This window comes from Acomys minous, assembly GCF_964271855.1.
Source record: "Acomys minous genome assembly, chromosome: 2".
In the NCBI taxonomy this organism is placed as follows: domain Eukaryota; kingdom Metazoa; phylum Chordata; class Mammalia; order Rodentia; family Muridae; genus Acomys; species Acomys minous.
In genome coordinates this window covers 111,329,564-111,355,384 of record NC_140484.1, presented here as the reverse complement: position 1 = coordinate 111,355,384, position 25,821 = coordinate 111,329,564, and the positions used below count along the sequence as shown (strand labels likewise).

General features: G+C 40.8%; 1 protein-coding gene across 9 annotated transcripts in view; it reads right to left on the bottom strand.

Annotated features, from left to right (window-relative positions):
* The window catches only part of AKAP13 (A-kinase anchoring protein 13), a 281,857-nt gene that overhangs the window by 104,671 nt on the left and 151,365 nt on the right, over positions 1 to 25,821 (bottom strand). Inside the window, exon 1 of one of the 9 annotated variants that reach the window (XM_084801415.1) lies at positions 3,558 to 4,384. The exons of the other annotated variants lie outside the window; for them this stretch is intronic. Within the exon in view, the coding sequence (XP_084657541.1) occupies positions 3,558 to 3,638 (81 nt within the window). The 5' untranslated portion in view covers positions 3,639 to 4,384. Of the gene's footprint in view, positions 1 to 3,557; positions 4,385 to 25,821 lie in introns of those variants that run through there. 9 annotated transcript variants of the gene reach the window in all.

Here is a 25,821-nt window from a genome sequence, read left to right as displayed (position 1 = left end):
ACGCGACATGAAAAATGAACAACTTTATATAAAAAGTAAACTCCCATGTAAAAGCACGGTGAGAATGCATAGATGATGACATGAGAATGTAAGTGGTACATGCATCCAATGTAATGTTTCTGTGTGCATATGCTTGCACACAGGTAAGGAAGCCAGAAGGCGATGTTAGTATCTTCCTCCATCAAATCTTATAATTTAGACAGTATCTCACTGAACCTTTGTTCTTTGTCAGCTAGCCTGGCTGGTCAGCAAGCCTCAGGAATTCTCCTGTCTCCGTCTCCCCAGCACTGGGACTGCAGTGTGTGCTGCTTCTAGGGACCTGAGCCCAGGCACTATATTGACTGAGCCATTTCCTTGCCCTCCTCCCCAAAATAATTTTAAAATACTCAGAACATTCAAAATAATGTGAAAGTAATTGAAGAACACTACTGAGAGGAAGGGAGAGAAGGAGGCAAAAAGAATCATAGAGAACGCCTACCACAAACTATGAGGCAAAACGAAGCCTATCTAAAGTGTCATAAAAAGAATTTCCATACTGGGACAGAATGAATCAACAATGTCTAAGACTTCTTGCAATATAAGTCTATGACAGAAAATAATACATAGACTCTGTGTGTGTGTGTGTGTGTGTGTGTGTGTGTGTGTGTGTGTGTGTGTACGTACACATTCATGTAATAAAAGAATGGGTCAGCTCAAAAGAGGCTCAGGACAGTATGAAAATGCCATTGGCTGTGAAGACTCTGACCTTGGTTTGCAGTCTATCATTGATTACATATGACATGTAACATATAGGGGAAATTACTGACTATTCTAATCTGTTTTCTTGTATGTGAAAAGAAACAATGATTAAGAATGCACACATTTGGGGCTAGAGAGATGGCTCAGATGTTAAGAGCACTTTCTATTCTTCCAAAGGTCCTGAGTTTAATTCACAGCAACCACATGGTGACTCACAATAATCTATACTGAGATCTGGTGCCCTCCTTCTGGTGTGCAGGCACACATGTGGGCAGAATACTGTAGAAATAAATAAAAATAAATACATCTTTAAGAATGCAAACATTCTCTCCTTATTTCACTTCCAAAGTTATTTGACTATGCTGAGGCTTGCGATAATGGCAGCCTAATATATCTCCACTGCCAAAATACTCTTTTTAAAAGTAAAGTGAGAAAGGATCCCCATCATGACTGCCTGCTTTTGCACATCAATTCTGGCTCCAGTCTTCTTACAATTAACTTGCTGCTTGCTCTGCAGAATGCACCCATCTGTCAGGATGAACTCATCAGTTTCTCTTCCTTGGGGACTGTTAGTTCTTTCTAGACCTCTTCCTTCACATGGACATCTTCTCATCCTCTGGAGTGCTGGCGTGATGAAGCACCTATCACATAGTCTGCACATATGTCTCTGCTTACTGTTAATCTTATGAAGAGTCTCAGACTCAGCACTCAGTCATATTTCTAGTATTTCTTCATAGAAAACGGGGGAAAATAGTTACTGCTTGACAAATAACTTCTAATTCAAATAACTCATAGGCTTACGATGCCTGAACTGAGAGTGAGCTTTACTCAGATGCTGCTTTCATGTCTGACTAGGTGGTATAACACTATGTAATTTTTAGTATTCTTTTCACTTGATTTTATTAACTTTAAAATTTTTGTTTATCTTGTGTGCGTGAGTGTTTTGTCTGTTTATAAATACGTGCACCAATTGCATGCCTGATGATAAAAGAGAGCACTGGACGCCCTGGACTGGAGGAGGGATGGGTGCCAGTCATGTGTGTGCTGGGAATAAAACCCAGGTCCTCTGTAAAAACAAGAGCTCTTGACCACTAAGCTACTCTCCAGCCCAGATTTATTATTTTAAGTAGAAAATAATGGTTTTCATTATGGCATTTAATATGCATATCGTTTTACTTTGCTATTTGCCCCTGTAGCCATTTCTTGTCCCTTATTTCTGCCGCCTAAACAGTACCCTGCTGCTTTCTTCTGTCTCTACACACACACACACACACTGAGGGGCGAAGGAGGAGGGAGGCAGGAGAAGGGAGAGGGAGAGAAAGACTCCTTGTGACAGAATGAGAGTGTTCAGCTCTCCTCTGCCTGTGAAATCACAAAACAAAGATCCTAGAAAGTAGCCTCTCTAAATCTGTTATGTAAGAGTGCCAAATATCAAAAGATAATTGTTATCTCTCAGAGGAAATGACTTTTCAGAGAAATTAAAACCAACATCATCTTTGGAACAAGTTCAAAACACCAAATTACAAAGTAGGCCTGGCAAGTTAAACCACCTGAGAGTGATTATTGAGGGACAATGACAGCACTACACCACAAATCACATCTCCTCTTAGTGCCACACCCAATGTGGATTTCACTGGCTTCTGAGCTCATCTGCCAGCTTCTCTTAGGAAGAGTCCAAGAATGGTAACCAATACGTGAACTGCCTAGGGAAGAAGATCTGACTGTTAGGCTAGCCTAGGCTGCTTTAGCAAGTTTAGTAAGCGCTTATCTCAAAGTGGGAGGGGTTGGTGGCACAGGAGTGAGGTGGCTCAGTGGGTAAAGGTGCTTGCTGCTTGGCATGATGAGCTGAGTTTGATCCCTAGGACCCAGAGGTGGAAGGACAGAACAAACCGCCCCCAAGATGTCCTCTGACCACAACATGTGAACCATGTCACACATACATCAACAAAACGTAATAAAAGAAAATGGGTTACCTCCAGTACTAAACTAAGTTGATACACCAATAATATAGACTTCCACTGTTTCTGTAACACAGATGTTATATTAGTGCTTTATCCAAAATTGTGCAGGTTCTTTTGGCATCTGTAAAGTACTTGGTTGACTTCCAATTTCCCCGCCTTTGCCAGAAAACTGCTAAACTTCCAAAAAGTACTCCATGAGTTGTCCAACATTCCCAGACTCCAGCCTTACCGAATGTACAAGTCCTTACTAATTTTAGATTCAAGGATGTCTTCTGTGAACAATTAGCCTGTCCAGAGTCTCCACCCCTTTCCTGCTTAGACACCCAACATTACTAACGATGTGAAATCAAACAGATCCACCTTATCAACAGTCCAAAGCTACAGCAGAAAGTGTCAAAGCAAATGGGAAGGGGCAGCTTAGCCACAGTCATGTATAGGCTGACTGGAGACATCTCCGAAAGAGTACAGTCTTCTCTTTCCCCTGGAGAACTACGAATGAGACAGCAGAAGAGAAGATAGGAAAGACAGACACAGACAACAGCACCAAGAGGCTCCCAGAGAAGGGAGGTAGAACTAGGGTGTGGGGAAGGGCTAAGCAACAGAAGCCAGAGGCATCTATCAAAGGGCAGCTCTGAGGGTGACTTCCTCCTCTGTGATCCTTCAGAGTAGGAGACTCTCTGGACGCAGACTCATTCTTGCTGGCTCTGTCTCAATGCTTCTGTTCAGACATTCCTTTAAAGAGTTTTAAAATCACCCCCCTCTCACTCTTCTACAGTTTAGGACGACCAAGACATGGCTACTGGGTACAGTGAAGACATCCTGGCGACCTTCACTGTATGAGGTGTGGTCCCTTCTTACCTTCAGCAGCACCACATCGACAGTCCTGTCCACCTTGGAGATGTCACACAGGCTATAGCGCCTCTTGTGCCGCTCATACATTTTGTCCAGATGCAGAAGAGGCAAATGTAGATGTTATTATGCCTACTGAACCCAGGGACCAATGTGTTCACATAGGTCCAAAATTCCAAATTTCTCACAGTAGATGGGAGGAGACTTCTGTTTCCAGATTCCTCTATATAGAAAACTCTTGGTTTAAAAAATGGGGGAAAAAAGAAAAAGCGAATCCAGCTCCGTGAACGGAGTGAGAACTTTCTGGCAACTTCAGAGCACTGCAACGATGATCTTACAATTCATAATATAAGCAGTCTGCCTTAAGACTGTTGTGGTGCAGATCTTGACTGAAAGAGAAGCACAGACCTTTTCCATCGCTGCTGAGAACTCCAGTAAAAAAATTAAGAACAAACTTGCTAAGCATAATGGTTGGCACGTGTATCCAGAAAACCCAGGGCCAGTAATAAAAACCCAGTATGCACTCTGCCACGAAGAAAGAAGGATTAAAAAAACAAAAACAAAAACGGAAGGTGGCTATTTCAAAGAGGCAGCATGAGAGAATTCCTTAAAACAACAAAGACAAGGAAACCTATATGGGGGGAGAGGGGGAAAAAAAAAAAGAAAGAAAAGAGCTGGAAGTACTCTGAAGGTATCTAGTTTTCCAGCCAGTCTCCAGCTCCTTCGGTGGCAGGGCTGGATTTTGACTTAAGTTGAAAATATCTAAGGACGGCAGAGTACAAGGAAAACAGACCACTCCTCCAGATGCCCTCCCTCCCTCGCTAGCTGGCTGCCGCTTGCTAGCCCGTCCCTCCGCAGCCTCCACACCCTTTGCCCTGCTCTCTCAAGATCGTCATTACTTGCCCTTTCAGATCTGCACCAGCAGCCTTGGAGGCTTGAAAACCTAATTGCAGTGGTGGGAACATGATTCATCTACAGACGAAGGGAAAAAAACAAGGCTTCCTTTTCCAACAGGCTGCCTCCTGCTCCTCCTCCTCACAAGTCCCCAGTGGAAAAGGCTCTGTCAGACATTATAAGAAGCAACCTCAGTCCCTTTGATGTTGGTAATATGCTAATAAAGAAAGGCAGTGTTATCCTAAACACTACAAGTCTGTACAACAACCTAGGTTATTCAAGAAAAACACAGAACACTGAATCCAGCCAAAGCATATATACTGCATCTCCCTGCAAAATGCAAAGCAATGATTTAATATCAGAAAAATGTTAGCCAAATACTTCAGAGTTATGTCTCTAGGATGTAGAATTTGCTATAGAAATGTCTGGGAAGATTTAGAAATCATGAAGCGTTAAGGTTTTGTTTTATCTGGGGTCTGAGAAAGCCTTAGAGAAAGCTAAAGAGATGAAAGTATGGTGAATGTATGCGTGTCTCTCAGTACTCCTGTGACTAAGAGTCACCTGGCTGAAACTACCTTCCCCTTCACATTAACTGGGCCCTCCCTGTACAGGACTCTAACTTCATTTGCCTGTTTTCCTGCTACTCCAGACCTTTCCAGTTGCCAACCAACTGCTCCCCAGGAGCAGACCTAGTCATTCATTTCCAGACATTCTGCAATCATGATAAACTTTGGAGGAATAAGGAGGAAGAGGAACTGAAGAAGCAAAAAGCAGAAAAGAGAGGTGAAAGAATAGAAATGGAAAACAAACAAACAACAACAACAACAAAACGAAAGGTGGGCTGGTCACATGACATATGCCTTTAATCCCAGCATTAGGGAGATAGAGCAGGCAGATCTCTGTGTTCAAGAACAGCCTGGGCTACAGCGAGTTCCATGACAGCCAGGGCTATATAAAGAGACCCTGTCTCAAAAACAAAACCAAAAAAAAGGGAAAAGGCGGTATATTAACTCTTTCCAGGAGAAGCCGTTCTACATTCTCTTTGAGGGGGACGGTGTGCAGTCCCTTACGAAGGTGCAGATGATGTGAATATACAGCAAAGTTGGTGAAAGGTATTTTCTTTCAGAAGCTGTAAAAGGGTCTGATGAGTCACCACTTCCTCAGGCCAGGTGTTTAAAGCTGCTAGCCTGCTTAAACAAAAGAAATACAGCAAACCCAGCTAAGGTTGCGAGTGGTTTTTTTCACCCATCTGTCTACCCAGAGGGCACAGTGTCAGCTCTAACATAAGCCTCATCTCCTTGATCCCCTCACAGGTACATTTAAGGCAAGAAGGTGGATGTTGTCATCTTTCTGGTGCCTCTAGAGAGCAAGGCTTGGCTCTCCCATGATCAGAACCACGTACAGTAAACATGTGCTGCTTTTCAGGATAGAGGATGCTAAATACAGTAGAAACAAGACAATTAAGGAGATTAAGAAGTTGTAAATAAAATTCTTGCTTAAGCTAACCAAAAGCATGGGAATCTGGCCAGGAACTTACAAATACTTTCATACAATGTGATTCAAGGTCATAGATCCAAAGGTCCTGGAGGGCCACGCTTTTAGTGTATTAAAAAACTGACTGCCTACTATATTGTATGGATCAACTTTCGCCAAGCTTGATTTAGAGTCCCCTCTACCCAATGAACACAAAGCTGTCTCCCCTCTGCTCTCAAATGGTTTGTTCCTCACTGCCTCTCCCTTCTGTTCTAATTAGAATCAAATGTTTCCTGCTTGCAAGTTCCCAGGCATCTCTCTAGGGAATCAGAGATGCTTTAATCACTGTAAAGCTTTTCTATACTAACTCTATCAAACTAAATAAAGATAATCTATCAATTTAATAAACATTCTGTGTCTTGCAGAAGAAGCAAACAAAAAGCCACAGTCTTTGTCCTTGGAAACTTTACATAATCAGAAAGAAATGTTTCAAAACCATTACAATTTTCCGAACTACACTAGAGCACAGTTTGAAATGAGCAGATTAACCTTTTTGTCTGTTGGCTTTGTGCTAGAAATCTAGAATTTTCTCTTTTCTGCACATATAAACATTAAAAGGACAATTTAAAATTGTCCTTGCTAATCTGTTTCTTCTCAGAGAACAAAAGTTCTGGGTGGGGCGGGAAGTCTGTCTGTTTTCCTCTCTGGGTCTGCCCGGCACTCCCCATGGAAGACAGAATCTGTAGTCTGTGCTTTTGCTGCTGATGCTACAATTCCAAGTTTTTATCAAAAACATCTGGAACCACTGAACAGTTATTCTGTTAGGATTTTGAAACACAGCAACCAATCATTTCACATCTAAACCAGAGCTGAAAGCTACAAAGTTAAAGGAGATTTTGAGTATATTCTCTGTTCCTTCAAGTTTGTGAACTTGCAGGGAAACACAGACTGTTTGTAAACACATAATACAGGAGTATCAGTCCTCTTTTTCCTCTCTGTGATTGTCAGCACAACCTCTATCTACAACAAGGAGCACCAACTCTGTCAATAGAAGCAACAGGCACTCTTAGATTATCACATTTCATGGGTTTAACATGTAATCCCAATTATTCCAGCACAAGAATCTACTAAGAGTTTTCACACACTTTAACTACCACATTTATGCTCATGAGTTAAAATTTTCTTGATTTACAGGATTTAATACCTCATCTCAATTGTTTAGATTTTGGGGACCAACACTGTGGTTCTTGGGTTCCAATAAGGATAAAAGCTCTCAGGATGTCAACAGCAAAGCTTCTGAATTAGGGTGCCACCTAGTGGAAAGCTTGTATCTGTCAGGCTAAGCATTTTCCCCCCAAGCTCAAAGTGAACATAAAGTAGTAACCTTTGACCCACAAAGATCAATTCAGCTTGGCAGGGGACATGGGACACTTAAGTAAAAATCAAGAGAGCTTTCTTCTTCCAGCTGAGCCACTATTTGTGTCCCTAAGCAAGTTGGGAAGTATTAATGTGATGGTCTGGATTTGGAGTTCTGGAATATACAGAAAAAGTGGTTCAATGCTGGACCCACCCAAGTTCTTCCTTGCTCTATTACTACATATTGCCATTTGGACACTAAGTTTTTTTTTTTTAACCACTTGCTATATACAAGTTTATAGGCTTCACCTTTTTCAAACCTACTTTATTTGAGGTTCTTTAGTGCTTATATTTCCCTTCCAACCCATCTACCCTAGAGAGGAGAGAAAAGAGATTAATGGGAACAGGAGAAGTAGACCTTTTTGGAATCAGTTCCCGGGATCAATTCCCCTGGCATACTTGGCAGGATTTCGGCAGACCAGCAATTCAAGCAACTTGCTGCTGGAACCTGGAGCAGTAGCAGAACTGCCTGGAAGCGTTCTCTGGAGCGATCTCTCTAGGAGCGTCTCAAAGTGGAGCGATGAACAGCCAAACAATACGAAGACCCAAAAAAGCCCTAGCCTCCTTTTGGGCTCATATATATATATCCTCTCAGAGTCTGTACTAGGATGCGTTTCAGCTAGCAAAAACCAAGCCCCTACACAAGGTGGTTCAACTTCTAGTGGATAAACATCACCTGTTCTCTCACAAGTCTGTTCTCCACCCCATACTTGGGATCAAAACAAAAACATGTTTACATCCAATACCTATGCCACAATTAGGATAAAAACAAAAACATGTTTACATCCACTACACAAATTCAGAAGGGTATGAATGCATGAATAGCAAAGAAAAGAGAAGTAAGACATTTTCTAAAAACCATCATTATTGCAGATTTTATTTTCTACCTATAGTCTTCAAATGAGACAGAAAGCAAAGGTTTTGCTATGACTAGCAGGGAGAGAAGAGGATTTAAAAATGTTACAAAAGCAATGTCTCCACCTGGGAGTTCCTTTTAGATGCCAAATGTCAGTGTTTAAACAATGTGTCCCTGGACACAGACTTGAGGTTCAAGAAGGGACAATCAGCAAAATAAGGGAAATTAGTAGTAAGCATCACGAAATACCTCCTTTGCTTGAACCCTTTACTGCTTTGTTGGGGTGGGGGCTGGGCGCACCACTACATACAGAGGTTAGCTAAAAGCAGTGAATTGTTTAACAATAACAACAGTTGACGTAACAACCAAAAGATGGATGGCTTCACAGAAATGTGTCTTCACAAATAAAGCTCTTTCCCATGTTTAAGTCTCAGAGAACATGCCCACAAATGTTAAATCAACCAACAGCTTTCTGAAATAAAGGGGGAAGAAATGCTGCCATGCTTCGTTTCAGAGGTCCTTACTACCAGCACTTGAGGAACTGGAGACCAGAGGAACAGGAGTTCAAGGTCAGTCTTGTGAGATCCTGTCTTGAATAAACAAACCAAAGGGAAAGAAGGAAAAATGAAAGAGAAGGAGGAGGAAACAGGAGGAAAAAGTGGGGAAGGAAGAAGAGAGAAAGAAAGGAGAGGAAGGAGGGAAAGAAAGAGGATGATGGAATTTCCACTGGAAACTTGATAGTTCGGTATGTAGAGCTTGTTTTCTGAAGCACAATTACACTAGTAGACTACTTGGCTGAGTTTCATTTTCACTAAGATATAAGTTTATATATAAGTATATATAAGTGTGTGTATATATATATATGTGTGTGTGTGTGTGTGTGTGTGTGTGTGTGTGTGTGTGTGTGTGTGTGTATATGTTTTGTTTATTCCTAAGAAAAACTTAGAAGGTGGTCAGGTATAGTAACTGACATCTGTAATCTCAACTATTCAGAGGCAGAGGCAGAGGCAGAAGGAACCTTTCAGGCAAGGATTTCAAGGTGAGCTTGGCAACCTAGTGAAAAATCTTCAACAGGAAAGTCAGGAAGACTGGAAAGTCAAGGGGAAGGAAGGGAGGCAGAAGTGGGCACTATAAGGAGAAGTTTTCATTCCTACTATACAGATGAGCTACAGCATTCAAAGTTTAAATAAGTTGAACAATATCACATAATCAATTTGAGGTTTCCAACATGAACGTAATTTGTCACTTGAGTAGTTCCAGGAAAAAAAAAAAGTAAACTGAAAATGTAGAAAGTATAAAATTAAAAAGTGAATAGCTTATTTCTCATCATAATACTTATAGCTGACACTAAATAAATGCCAAACGACAAGGGCAGATTTATTTTTAGAATAAAAGTGGCAATGATTTGCTTTAGTTTATGTCATCGGTTTAAAGAGATTTATCAACATTTTAACACATTAAGTTTTAAGCTTCTCATTATAGAAATATCTTTCAAACATTAGAATGGACACACCTACCATCGAGAGCACCAGCAGCCTGGGTGTTGACAACTGTCTTGCATGGGTTCTGCAGAAAGAGGACCTAAGTACTCCCATGCCAGTTTCTTGCCTCAGTAACAAACAGGTGTCTTTTATGGCAGCATTTCAAATATTTGAAGATCACCATGTTCCTCAAAGCGTCTTTTCTGGCCCATGACTCCCACAGGTGTGTGTCATGCAGATGGGGTACTTTGCCCTGGTTCTTAGGATGTGGAAGCTCAAAACAAAGCCCACCAAAATGGCAGGAATTTCAATGACTGCCTTTAACACTACAACACTAGAAAATAAGCTTATTATAAAATTAGCTCATTTTTCAGTTTGAGTTCATTCACAAACAGATCATTCCTGCACCATGATCTTGTGATTTTATTGTAAAATTCTCTATACATCCTTCTGTGCCAAATTCTTTTATGTGTTTTAACTTACTGTTTGGCCAGAGTGAGTATTTTAAAACTAGATTCAGTCCCTAATATAACAGTACCTCCTTGACTCTGATTTGTCTGTAAGAAGAATAAGGACAGCAATGGAACAGAGACCTATCACTAAGAACTTGCTGTACAGGACCCCAAGCTCCCCAAAAATGCTATTTAAACATATCTCATTATTTGTTTCTTGTGTATGTGCATGTACACCTGCGTAGGCTAGAGAATAACTTGTGGGGACTTCTACCATGGAGGTCCAAGGAGATTAACTGAGGTCATCAGGCTTGGCAGCAAAATGTGTTCCCAGGCAAAACCATCACACTGCCCCTACCTCACCCAAAAAACACTCTTGAGAGTAGTATCTACTGGCTAACTGAATCCTGAGTCATAGGTCTTTAAAATATAGGTCAATTAGCACACTTTCTAATTTTACTGCAATTAGTAACATGTTTTAGATCCATGGTGTTATCTCTCTTAGTAGCAAGAAGGGTATGCTTTCTCCACATTTTAAGTGGTCCTCTCAAATGCACTCCACAATGATTTTCTGGGTTTTGTTTTTGTTTGTGAATAAACACTGATAAACTAGTGCTGGTAACATTAGAGCAATTAGATGAAAGGCAGCAGTGATTTACACTCAGGTGGGTGAAGATCAAGAAAAGAAATTAAGGGTTACAGTTTTGTTTTTTTAAACAACAACATAATTCTGGACACTGCAGGCCAGAGATTGAAGAGAACCAAGTGTCATATTTGACTAGATTTGTGCCTGGGCAATGAGTGAGAGGGTAGCATGGAATAGAAGAACTGACAGCACGGGAGAGGTGTTGAGTTCAGCTTTAGATCACAGAGATATTTAAGAGGAGCTGTGGTAAGCAGCAAAATTAATGTTTATGTCTAGAACTAAGGTGAATGGTTAAGAACTAGGTATACAAATTTAAAAATCAAAACTGAGATAAAAAAAAAAAACTGAGGAAATTAAAAAAAAATAGCGCCAAATGCTGTCAAAAAGCAAGAACATGAGTGAGGTGGAATTTTCAGAGTAAATGTTTCATAGGACATGGTAGTTACTTTTGCATCACAGTGACCAGAATACCTGACAGAAACAATGTAAGGGTAGAAAAGCTTGTTTTGTCTCACAGCTTAGTAGATTACATTATCCCACGGATGGAAAGGCTCCAAATGTGGTAGTGGGACTAAGTGGCAGTAGGATACATGGTGGGGGTCTGGAAGGAGACAGAGCAGACCAGAACCAGGAACCCTTCCTAAAAGCCGACTCCTGCCAGCCTAGCCTCACCTCCCAACACTGCAGTTCTCAACCTGTGGGTTGCCTACAGGAGTAGCGTACCAGATATCCTGCATACCAGAAATTTACATTCCAATTCATAATAGTAGTAGAATTACAGTTATGAGGTAGCAATGATAATTTTATTGTTAGGGGTCACCACAGCAATGTGGAACTGTATTAAAGGGTCACAGCATTAGGAAGGTTGAGAACCACTGTCCTAAAGGCTTCCACAGTCTTCAAAACACACTGTAACATGGGCACATAGCGCATGTCTATAGTGCCAGCACTCAGGAGTAGAGGCCAAAGGACTGCGACAACTTTAAGGACAGCCTTGAAGTCTACACATGAAAATTTTTTCAAAAACTAATAAAAACCAAATAACCATCACCATAAGGTAGGGAACAAGTTAAAAAGTCTTTGGAGGATATTTCAGATCCAAACACATTACACATAGTCTTTGGTATAGGGTTGGATTCAAATGTTTCAGTATTGAAAATTCAAGTTCTGTCTCATGGAACAATAGACTGACTCAACTCTTGTTAGTCTTTTATTAGGATATTTTTCCCTTCAAACAAAGTATCTTTAACAAATCTTTGCATTTTAGGTGTTCTGGGACTGTGGTCTTAGTAATTCATTAAGAATTCAATAAAGTGTAACGAAGGAAGAGGACAAGGAGCATGAAGTGCTCATGGTACACGTATGATGACACACATTTATTCCTGTCAAAGTGACTATGACACACAGAACCAAAGGCAAACACTTGAGTGCACACTAGCAGGGAGCACGGATACAGCTTTCATATTAGCTAGAAGAAACACAACACACAAAGATTATTAGGAATGAAATGGAAAAAGGAAGGAGCCAATAAGAAATTCTCTCTTCTATATGATCATCCATAAAAGTAATAAATGTCATTCTATTAAAACAACAACAATGGGGGCTGGAGAGATGGTTCAACCATTAAGAGCACTGACTGTTCTTCCAGAGGTCATGAGTTCAATCCCCAGCAACCATATGGTGGCTCACAACCATCTATAATGTGATCTGATGCCCTCTTCTGGCCGGCAGGTGTACATGCAGGCAGAGCACTGTATACATAATAATAAATAAATCTTTAAAAACAAAACCAAAAACAACAGCAAGGTGAAAAGAAACTATACTGACATTTATGGACAAAACGTTCCTAAAGGAATATTGCCATGAACAACATAAGATGATCAATTAGCAGTGCAGTAATGAACAATGGCCCAAATTGTTTTATCTATTCAAAAATATTTAATTGTAGGTATATTTGCTATAGGTATTTCATATATTATGAAATACATAAAATATGTAAGATTTCTGGATCTTCAAAATTATAGTAGTAATAATTTCACACAATAAAAACACAAGACTAAGCCGGGCGTGGTGTCCCAGCACTCAGGAGGCAGAGGCAGGCGGATCGCTGTGAGTTTGAGGCCAGCCTGGTCTACAAAGCGAGTCCAGGACAACCAAGGCTAATACAGAGAGACTTTGTTTCAAAAAACAAACAAAAACAAAAAACAAGCAAAAAGCAAAACAAAAAACCCCACAGGACTACCGAGGTAGGTAGGATCAATGAAATGTAGAATTTCAGCGAAATAAATGAGGAGCTTTTATTAGAAAACAGTCTCATAAAGATGAAAGTCAAATAGAGAGAAAGAAAAACTGAGAGCAAGAAGACATGTCTCACATTAACAGTGAATGAGGATAACAGGTGTTAGCGAGTGTCAAGAAGGAAAGTGGATGACCAAGACGTCACTGAGGTGGTTTGAATAGAAACGGTCCTCATAGGCTCATATATTTGAATGCTTGGTCACTAGGAAATGGCACTATTAGGAGGTGTGGCCTTGTTAGAGGAAGTGTGGACTTGTTGGAAGAAATGTGTCTCTAGGGGTGGGCTTTGGAGTTTCAAATGCTCAAACCAGGCCCTGTGTGTCTCTCCTCTCTGCCCCCCACCCCCTGCCTGTGGATCCGGATGTAGAACTCTAAGCTACTCTCTAGCACCATGTCTGCCTGCATGCCACCATGATAACAATGGAATAAATCTCTGACTAAACACCAGTCCCAATTAAAAGTTCTCCTTTATACATTGGGCGTGGTGGCACACGCCTATAATCCCAGCACTCAGACAGAGGCAGGCAGATCTCTGTGAGTTTGATGCCAGCCTACAAAGTGAGTCCAGGACAGCCAAGGCTACAGAGAAACCCTGTCTCGAAAAAAGCAACAGTTTTTCCTTTATGAGAGTTGCTGTGGTCATGGTGTTTCTTCACAGCTACACAACACTGACTGAGAACCTACACTATAGAAACATAAGGTGCCAGTGAAGACTTCAGTTGAAATGACTTTATTTGTACATTAATCCAGAAAGAAGAAAACATTATAGCTTCATGCAATCTAATCATCCTTGTCTAAATTTCATATTGTTCCATGCTCTTTATTACATCTCATTTCCACTATTCTGCAAGGTTAAGTGAGTAAAAGGCTGGTGTCTCCAAGCTCCAAAATTAGGATGCAGTCCACCCTACTGTAATTTCCTAGCTCACTTTAACTTTTAAGATTCCCTCCCTTTTCTATATACCTTTTTCAAAATCTACCCCTCAAATCACACTTTACTAATTCAGCTCTCTTTCTCTATAGTTAGCCATTCCTACGGCTCTTCTCTGAAGTTCTATAGCCCTTAGAATGATGCGCTGCCTTTATAGTGGCTTCCCCTATAATCATGGCTACTGTGTGCCTGATCTGCTCCTAAGTAGAAGATGAACACTGTAAAAGCAACAGCATTTCTTTAATTTTTCTCTATAGTGCCTAATGCACTGTAAGACACAACAGCCAGGCAGGGACAGATGATGTCTTTGTTCACTACTATATCATATTCCTAAGACTCTCTTAATAGCAGACCAGAGTCAGTTATTAAAAAATGAGGAAGAGAGGGGGGAAGGGATAGGGGGAGGGAACGTGCGTGGGTCAGGACTGGGGTTTGAAAGATGGCTCAGTAGGCAAAAATCCTTGCCTCATAAGCTGAACAACCTGAGCCCAGATCCCTAGAATTCACATAAAAGCTAGTCATGGGAGTGCAAGCATCTGGAATCCCTATGGATCCCCACAGGGAAATGGGAGACAGACAGACAGACAGACAGACAGACAGACACAGACACAGACACAGACAGACAGACAGACAGACACAGACAGACAGACAGACAGACAGACAGACAGACACACACACACACACACACACACACACACACACACACACACACGGGAGAGAGAGAGAGACAGAGAGACAGTGAGAAGAGAGGAGACCAGTGTGTGTGTGTGTATGTGTGTGTGTGTGTGTGTGTGTGTGTGTGTGTGTGTGTGTGTGTAAACAAATGAAATATTTAAATCTGAAAGAGTAAGTCCTGGACAGACAACCCTTCCACCCAAATAAAAACCTCAAAATAACCCTAAGCTTAGGAAAAATTGAACCCCATATAAAATCAATATGCATTACTTTAGGAAATGACTTCTGATTTTTCTCTTCACAGCAAGAAGGAGTAACTCTGGTACAGTCATTCCATAAGAGAAGCCAAGAAATGATTCAGCTTCCCATGGAAGACTTTCCTCACTGCTCCCGGCAAACACACCACAGTACAGTCATGATTTCCACAGTGTAGAAGTACAGCTTGCTCTTTTTATCAAGGCCCAAAACACAAAGCAAAAAGAAAAGTCCTCCATGGGAAAAATGACAACAAAAACCTATTGAATGACTTTACTATCAGGTTTATTTCAGATACATGGTGGTCCTGGGTTCATGAGTCCCCCCCCCAAACAAAAACCCTGGCTCTCAAGCTGGAAATGATCTGAACAACTACTCCCTGTGAACCAGCATTCACACTACTGGGAGATAATATCAGAGGTACCACACCAAGGAAGGAAAACTATCAATAGTCTTGCCCAGCTGTGACACTTTGTCCACAGCAAAGACCAGCAAGGACTTCCATCTTGGCCAACAGCTGTCTAACTAGACTTAAGGCCAGTTCAACAAGGAAAGAAAGAAGGCCTGGTACTATAAACCTAGCCAACTACCCAGGGCTAGTGAGGTCATAGAGCTTAGAGGAGAACCTACTATCATCACTTTCCTAAGTCAATATAGCCCAGCTGCATTCTAAATACGTATTCTTATAGCCTCAGATAAATATAGCTCTCACTGAGCATCAAAGAAATCTCTTTTTTCAGCAGATGGAGATCATTACAGAAAGCTACAACTGACCATGGGGTGCTGTACTGGCAGGTTCTGTGTCAACTTGACGCAAGCTAGAGTCATGAGAGAGCAAGGAGCCTCAGTTGATGAAATGCCTCCATGAGATCCAGATGTAAGGCATTTTTCTCAGCTAGTGATCACTGGGGTAGAGCCTAGCACTTTGTGGGTGGTATCATCCCAGACCTGGTGATCCAGGTTCTGTAAGAAAGCAGGCTGAGCAACCCAGGGGAAGTAATCTAGTAAGCAGCACCCCTCCATGGCTTCTGTATCAGCTTCTGCCTTCAGGTTCCTGCCCTGTTTGAATTCCTGTCCTGATTTCCTTCAATAATGAACAGCATTATGGAAATATAAGCCTGTTAATAAGCTCTTTTCTCCCCAACTATTTTTCTGGTTATAGTGTCTCATTGCAGCAACAGAAACTCTGAGACAGGTGCCCAGCTTCAACTGAAACATCTGTAAGACAATTGCACACCCAAGACTCAGGAAACACTGTGGCAGAAAGACTGTAACAGCCTGAGGACCAGGAAGTCTGCTGAGACAGTGTGTCTTATGACAGGAGGGCTGCACCAATAAAATATCAACAACACATTGCCTAAATAATACTGCAACAATGAAAACGTCAACTGACATGCTAAAGTGGATGGGAGAAATCTCAGGGGTTCCAACCTCAGATGACAATTTACAGGCAAATAACCACTGTTTAGTGAGGGCCCCCTAAATAGTTATCCAATACCAAGTGGTTGGCCCTGAAATTATGTACGTACAACAGCAGGTTGTACTTATATAGTCATATGTTTATACACATATATAATAACAACAATTAAAAAAGAAGGTAATGGATTTGAAGGGAGGGAACATAGGAGAGGCTGGAGGGAAGAAAGGGATGGGGTGGGAAAGGTGATACAACTATTTCCATACTTGTATTTAATCAAAGCATATTACAATGTTATGAAAATTTTTCAAGAGGTGAAACAAAACTCTTTATCTCAGAATAAATCCTAAGAATGTACTGAGGAAATTGCTATACGAACACATACTGAAACAGGGAATAGCCAGGTGTGGAAGTACATGCCTCACTCCCAGCACTTGTGTGTAGTGAGGCAAGGACCAGAAGTTTAAGATCAGCCCAATCTGCACAGAAAATCTGAAGCCAGCTTAGGCTATAGGAGCCCCATTTAAAAAAAAAAAATCAAGCAACTAAATAAAGGGTGGGTAATGACTGTCAACTGAAATACATTCAAGCTCTCATAACACAGCAAAGGAAGCACAAGGCCAGCACAGCAGCTTAGTGAGTCTGTTAGGCAACAATGGGACAAGGTGAATGCTAGAGCCAGACTACCTTGAGTAAAGGATGGCTTCTCATGTTTAAAAAACTGGGAATAAAAATAATAACAGCAGATAATAAATGAAGTTGTTCTGAGAAATATATGGATTAATATATGTACTGTTGTGCTACAATTCTTATTTCTGGGTGCTGTTATTTTTTATCTTATCAAAAAGAGTACTTTAAGCCAATCGACAAGGAGAAATATTGCTACAGCACAGTTTGGTGCTTTGTATTTGATTCTTAATTATTTTGCTCCCCTAGGTCTGCTTGCAATCTTTTATGAGCAGGTTATCATGTACCTGAAATGACGTTTGTTGTCTCCAAATTTAGCCCTGATTGGATAAATAAGGTTGCCTGCATACCTGAGCAAGGCAGAATCGAGGTAGGTGAAGCTAAGGTTTACGAATTGGGAAAATCCAGATCATTTGATGTCAGAAGTTCCACCCTAAATCTGGGCCACACCTTCTGGTGGCAGCTCACATGAAAGACATGGAAGAAGGATGCTTTTGCTTTTTGCTTACTTGCTCACACTCTGCATAGCAAGTTCACTGCCCTGCTGCTGAGTTATTTCTTCATTTGTGTTAGAACCTACTTCCTCAGAATTCCAAGGAAGCTTGCAGACCAACAGCTCTCTTAGGACTTCTCTAGGACTCCAGACCCAGACAAGTGATGCTGAGATATCCAGTCTTCACTAAACAACTGCCAGATCCTTGGCCTTTCCATCAAGAGTTAGCCACAGTTGGACTACTCGGACAACAGCTTGTAAACTACTGTAATAAATTCCTTATATGTATGTTTGTCTTCTTTCTATCTGTTCTGTTTCTTTAAAGACCCCCTCATTAATACAACGTCTTTGCTGAAATCAGACCACCACCCTTTTACTACATAGGTTTTAAACCGTGGTTCAAGAGAGCAGCAGGGGGTGTTTCTTCAGGGTGTATTAGTGCAGATCTTTAAACCCAGGATGTGTGGTAGGTGAAGGTGTACCTTCTGTGAGTTCAAGGCCATCCTGTTCTTCATGGTGAATTTCAAGACAGTTGGGAACTATATAGTAAGATCCTGCCTCAAAAACAAAAACAAACAAAACAAAACCAAAAAACCCCAAACCAACCTTTTCTCTGTTCCCTGATAACTGGAGAAGTTAAGAGGTGAGCAAAAGTCCAGGGTATCTGTTTAGTAAGATGTTGGTGGTTTTTTATTTTTATTTTATTTATTCATTTTTTTTAAAGTTGGGACAAAACTGAAAACACAGATGAAAGAATTTGGGCTTTAAGAAACAAGCTTTTTCATTCAAGGCAAAGGGAAATAAGAAATTATAGATATTTACAGTTTTTTCCTGGCCAAACCCCAAGTGCCTACTTTGGACTGAACTTAAAATGTCCCTGCAACGAACCCTACGCAGAAGACTAAATATTAGTATGACCCAAGGGATAAAGGACATTCGGCTCTAAAGAGGTTGAGTCTGGGAGAGAAGCCTATCACTGTTATTTTCTTTTTGGCCTTTCTCCTCACCTCTACTTCCAAGTCTTCTAAACTGCAGTGATACAAGTCAGCCTGCTCTCTTTCTAGATTTTACATCTGGATGCCACCCTCATTCCTGCAATAGAACCACATTTTCCCCAGGTATGTAAAAGTGACATATTTACGTTCCCTTCAAAGTCTATCACACCCATAACACACTCATAAAACACCTAAGGCAAACAAGTCAACAACAACAACAAAACCATGTCCTGTCCTCTCTGTTAAACTTGTCCAGCACCTCTCCTAGTTTTATTTCCATTGCTGTGATAAATATCCTGACAAACAGCAACTCAGGAGAAAAGGTGGTTTATGACAGCTTACAATTGCAGGATACAGCCCACTATTATGCGGAAGTCAAGGGAGAAACATCAGCTAGTCTATTACACCCATAGTCAACAGCAGAGAAAAAATGCAGACATGAACACTTACATTTTTGCACTTATTTTCATTTCTCCACTCTGATATAGTTGAGGGCCCCATGCAGAGGGAATACTGCTGGCCAAAGTGGCCTGGGTACGTCAATTAGCTTAATGATCAAGACTATGTACCAAAGACATCCCCCACACAGATCATCCCTTATGACCCTCTTTCCAAGTAGATCAAACTGTACAGGCAGTCTAAGTTCAAAAGCTTTTTCTAATGTATTGCTGTTTATATGTATATGTGTGTATGTGCATGAGTGTGAGTGCCACTGTGTGTACGTTCAACTGTGTGGAGCTTGTTTCCACCTTTATGTGATTTCTGGGAGTCAAAAATCAGGCTGCCAGGATTGCACAATACGTGTCTTTACTCAGTAAGTCATCTCACTAATCCTATATATTCTATGAATTTCTGACGGAGAGAAACACTAAAAAAAAAAAGGGCATCTACTTGGTCACTATAAATAAATGGTATTAGTAGTTAGACCTTATTAATAAATTATCCTAAAAGAAATTAATCAGCAAACAGAATAAATTCTCTGCCTGACCTTCCTTAACCTCCAATGAAAAATAAGTCACACATGATGGTTCATGTAGATAACCCATGCAACTTGGGAAGTTGAGAAAGGACAGTTACCCCAAGTTTCAGGCCAGCTGTGCTAGCAGGGAGCTCTCTGCAACCTCTGCATTCCTAATACAGCATGTACCAGGTCGTATGAAAGGTATCTGCTCTGTCCTTCCAACTTATCCTCTGTAAGAACACAATTACCATCTTCTTCTGCCTCCCCTATGAGGATACAATAATAAAACACTACTTGTATTCAAAAGAACACAGGATTATTTAATTGGCTTATTGCTCCTACGTTCCATTTGAGCAACGTTTTCCTCAGTATTAAAGCTAAATAGTTTTGTGCCTCTAGCTTTTATGATAAACTTTAAACATCCTTTGAACTGATTTTTTTTTAAACTACAAAAGCAATCAAAAACTGCCCTACAGAAAAGTAACCAGGTTCTTGGTTCAACCTAAGTACTTAAAGTAATAGGTTACCAACAAAGAAATTCCAGTCTTTTCCTGATTTTTACATTTCTTTTAGATGTATGTAGTGTGTGTGTGTGTGTGTGTGTGTGTGTGTGTGTGTGTGTGTGTTCTCTGCATGTATGTATGTGCAGCATGTGCACACCTGGTTTTCTGAGGAGGTAAGAAGAGTGTCAGATTCCCTGGAACTGGAGTTACAGATGGTTGTGAGCAATCATGTGGGTTCTGGAAGCCCAGTTCAGGCCCTCTTCAAGAGCACCAAGGGCTCTAGCCCACTGCGTCATCTCTCCAGCACCCCATCTTGTTTTAGTACCAACTATTGCCAAGGTGTTAATTTTGCACCCCAACTAACATAACTTAAAAACTTTGTTCTTCTATAAAACTAGAAAAATAAGATTTTAAAAGAGAGGGATACATATTTTTATATGTAGATTTCAAAGAAGCAATAAGAAAACTGCTAGTTAACTAGATCTCTACCTTGTTAACATTTTCTATAGTCCCTTTCTCTGAAGACACTGATAATTTGACAAATATTACAAATTCTTGCTGTAAGGGAAGGAAACAGAAGCAATGATACAGTCAGTTAAAGGGGGAATAATGGTATAAGAGGGCTTGAGGGGAGCATGACTAGGAGGCAGAGTAGATGAGAAATATGGAAAGGAACAACTAACACAGAAGACATTTTGAATAGATCATATGGAAACTTACGACTGTAGAAACTTTCTAAAAACATACACATATATAAAAAGAGTGAAAGAGGGTTAGGGGGATGGTTCAGCAGTTAAGAACACTGACTACTCTTCCAGAGGACCCAGTTTCATTTCCCAGCACCCATGCGGCAGCTCATAACCATCTGCAACAACTTCTTAGTTCATTCGTGACCAGCAAATGATCAAAAGTGACTCTTTCATGCAAGTCCCTGTAGTGTATATGAATGCAGCAGTCAATTATGATTTTGATAATGCTGACATCAAGAAGATGAGTGAGATGGCTCACCTGATGAAGTGCCGCTGGGTAAGCACGAGAACCTGAGTATGGATCCTCAACACCCATATAAAAGCCAAGTGCAGAGGTAAAAGCCAGCAGGATGTCTGCAGTTGACTAGACCAGTCATTGTGGCAGAATTAGTGAGCTCAAGGGTCAACGAGAGACTTTGTCTCAAAAAAATAAAATAAAATGAAATGAAATGAAATAGGTGGGTCCAATTAGCTGTTAAGGGTGCTTGCAAACAAACAAACAAACAAAAACCCTAAAATAACAACAACAACAAAACCTGAATTTAATTCCTAGGACACATATCATTACAACTGACTTCCACAAGTTGTCCTCCAGCTTCCACATGCATGACATGACATATGGACACTATTTCATTACTATTTGCCTTATTAAAATACATACAAAGTAAATAAATGTACAAAACAAAGTGGAAAATGGCCAAGACAGATTTACAATATCAACCTCTGGCCTCTAAATGCATGCATAAGAACGTAGAGAAACATCCTACACTTACATGTACACATATAATGGATTTTGTTTGTCATTTAAGAAACCAACTCATTTAGAAGCATAATTATAAGTAGGAACCTCCAGCTATTTGCCAACTATATGAAACTTACAAGGTACACTCCTCACATTTTCTACAGTAGAAACTGTCTCACTTGATAAGATATTTAATCCTGGGGAAGGTAGCAAGAAAAGCTCCACACCACAATGATAAAGAACAGAAGGTAAAATTACAGCAGATGTTTCATAATGTCTTCTCTGTCTCACAGTACTACTCACTTTCTCCTGTGGTTATCAGAACAGTATGTACAGGGAATGGAGGTGGAAGTATAGGAAAATATGTCCCTAGTAAGTGGTTATTTTGTTAAATTAATAAAAATTAGCAACATACATCAGTCAAAAGTTATTATTTATTAAAAAGAGTGGGAAAAATTAAGGGGAAGAGTAAGAGTGAATTATACGAAATTCTCAAAGAATGTTTAGTTTTTAAAAAAGAATAGTCAAAGCTGGGCATGGTGGCGTATGCCTTTAATCCCAGCACTTGTGAGGCAGAGTCAGGTGGATCTTTATGAGTTTGAGCCACCTGGTCTACAAAGTGAATCCAGGACAGCCAAGGCTACACCAAAAAATGCTGTCTGGAAAAAACAACCAACCAAATAAATAAATAAAATGAAATAAAATAAATAAAAACAGCCAAAATGAACATTATATGAAAATGCCAATATTTACAATCCTATTACAGTAAAGATGCACAACAGTTTCTCCATTTAGTAAGAGCTGTTGTGTGTATTTTACAATAGACTAGCTTTAAAGATATTTGCTGCTGTCTGCCACTTTAAACTACAGAGCTTTGCAGTAAACTCTATTATACTACACTAGCTAGTAAATTCTTAGAGGAGCAGCAGTTTGCTAGCCCTTTCTTCTTTTCGTAAGTGCACCCATTTCCATCATGCCCACTCTCTGCTGGGGGAATAAAGTGTATGAAACAGTAAGAAAAAACCAACAGATGAGGTTGCTGAGCCCTCAGGCTAAATAATCTGGATCACACCTTGGTAGTTCCCATCTCAGTCTCTACTGTGGTCACCCTCACATACTGCATGGTACTATAAATTCAGTTACCTTCCTCTTTCCCATCCGTGTACTAATTTCTCTGTTTTCCTTTGTACTTCCCTAGGTTCCTACCAGCTAATCTAAAAGAACTTATAAGAAGAATCAAGGAAGCTTTACACATCAGTCAGTTTCTATAGAGAGTGCTATATAACCAGTAGCAAAGAGTTCAAGGTTAACAGAACAGCAATACTAGCTCAGCTGAGTTAGGTAAATGCAGACCTGTAATTCCAGTACAGGCAGGAGGATCCAAAGTTCAATGTCATGCTCAGCTATGGATCAAATGTCATGCCAGTCCCAGCTAGGTTATGTGAGAACCCTGCGTCAACATCTCCTCTAAACGTGTGCGCATGCACATGCGTACACACACACATACACACACACACAGCAAGACTGCCTTGGTGGTCTTATTCATGAAAGGATATGCATTAATTTGACCTTTAGCTTCTCAAAGAGTCATGCCAAGAGACCGGCACCTGGCAGGCAATACAGGTTCCCATCAGAAAGAAAACAAGAGTTTGGTATAGTAAGGCACGGCTGAGTTTACCTACTTCACTCACCCCAACCACTTGCCCTAGAGTCAGCTAAGAAATACCAGTATCTCCTAGTATGAGACCAAAAGGAAGCAAGTGAGGGTAACTCTGACACTAAGCTGCAGTTGGCAACCATCATCTGTATTCATAGCAGTTTTTTGTCTTGTCTGTCTTTCTTTTTGGACATGGTCTTTGTAGCCCAGGCTGGCCTTGATTTCACTAACTAGACCAAGTTGGCCTCATATTCAAAGATAACCCTCGCCTGCCTCTGCCCCTTGGGGTTAAGGGTGTGCCCGACCACATCTCACCAACGGCAAGCATCTCTGGCAATTTCACAGAGCATGAAGGGTTGTGGGAGAGGGGTAATGGTGGACAATGACGAAAATCACTAGATGACAGCCTTAACTAGGACACGCACATATTCCCCCTGCTGCGGGTCATTCATTTCAATGGGTTCAGCTGCAGGGGCAACTGTAAAACGGCCAAGTAAGTATTTCATCCCTTTCTTGACTTCAAGAAGAAAGCACAGGTTCAGACATGAAAATCAATTCACTGGGTCTGACGTGAAGCAGACGCAGAGCCAGGTTTCAGCACTAATGAGGGAGGATTGCCTGAGCGCCAATGCCCATTTCCATCATTCTATTAGGGAAATCAAATGACTTCCAAGAAGGAACACAGACTATTGTGTCGTGCATATGGGCATTTGGACAGGAAGTACTCCATGGCAAAGCAAAAACAAAAAAGAAACACTGGATGGGCGGGCACACATACACACACACACACACACACACACACACACACACACACACACACACACACACACACACCATGTTCTAGAATGGCAATGAAAATAATACTTATTTCAGGAAAAACAATGTAGTCAAATGGGAAAATTCTTGGCTGAAGTATTTCCACTAAATTCCATTTCCTGTCTGACAGTGTAATTCAAGAAGTAGGGGGAGTATGGTAGCACGAGACCTAGACCAAACGCATTCCTCTCAGGTCCACCTGGCCCATATGTCAGGGACTCGTTCATTTGTTTCTCCCAAAAAACCTTGAGTGACAATCCAAATCTATACCCACTTCGCAGAATCCTTGTTTCTGTTACAATGTTCAACACACAACACAGTAGAGGTTTGTGAAAGGCAAGAATATTTGGTAACTATACAACAGCAACATCCCTTTAATGAAAGGACATACTCTAACTGTACAATTGTTAGTTGTAATTTCACACTAAGTTTCTAAAGTGAAGGGCTCACACACAGACTTCTTATACATGGTTTCTCTCTTCCTTTTCACAACCTCTGGTGTTACAAGGGTGGAATAGGAAGAAAATTCTCATAAGCTCATTCAAGTAAAGGCTGCACACGGCATGGGTTCGGGGGCTTCTTATTGTGCACTGCCCATCTCCAGAATGGCCCAGGCCGTGATCTAATCTCCAAAGCCCAGAAGGTCATCCAGTCACCTGTTTCTTCAGCAAGAATAGACCAAAGCCCAACCCTCTTGTCTATAAGCCCTTTGCTTAGCTAGTTCAGGAGAAAAATGAAATACAATAGAAGGATGGTTAGTAAATTAATGATGTCAAAATAGAAAAGACTGGGTCAGGAGAGATAATTCATTAGGTAAAGTGCTTTGCATCGCGATGTGAGTTTGATTCTCTAAAACCCCCATGTTTGTTTGAATTGTATGTATGTGTTGGGGACAGAGAGGCCAGAGAACAGCCTCCTCGTGTTTGAATTCAAACACACAACAATACAAAATCCAGTTGTGTGCATACTTCTGTATTTGCACTGAGGTAGAAAAGGGCAGATCCTACAGCTTGCTTGTCAGTCAGTCTTGCCTACTTGTTAAGTTCCAAGCCACTAAGGGTCCCTGTCACAAAATAAAACCATAGTGGATGGGGCCTGAGGAATGACACCTGAGGTTGACTTCTACTCTAAATATGTATATACACACATACTTACAAACACATAAAACGAAATAAAACTGGCCAAAGCACATTTCCCAGAAGTTATTATTTTCATAGCAGCACAAGAAAACAGGTATTGGAAAAGAGCCCCTATACTGATGCTCTGTCCAGGCCTTCTAGGAGACATCCTGAGTGACAGAAATGGAAAGCTTGAGGCTGTTCTCCAAGTGTCAGAGAACATCAGGATGCAACTCAGACTGCTTTGTGATTCATGCAGACTGCTCATGTGAGACCAATGGTGCCTTCCAGGGGAGATAGCTATTTTTGTTGGATTTCAAGGATGGCAACATAGAACAAGCATATGTAAGAAGAAAGATACTGTACTCTGGGAAGAGAATGTGGGTTATATTTTAAATATATTGAGATCACACGACAGTGCGATTTGACATGGCCTAGCACCAAGCCTCCAAGAACCTGCATCAGATAGCAATCTGCTGAAAGGAAGTATTATAAAGCCACAGTACAGCATATGCAAAACTTACTAACCATAAAATGGAATAAGTGTACATATTTAGTTGTACTTTTCCTATAACTGTCCCCCCCCCACACCCCCCCATGGCTAGTATGGGACTTGGAGCTAGGGCTAAAACAATCACTGGAATGGAGGAGGGTAACCAAGCAGTAGAGATGGACCTATCTATCTATGGGTTTCCTCAGTGAACAAACAGTGTTCTTAGAACATTTTTTCCTGGGGAGGTTTCTAGGCAACCCTCGCT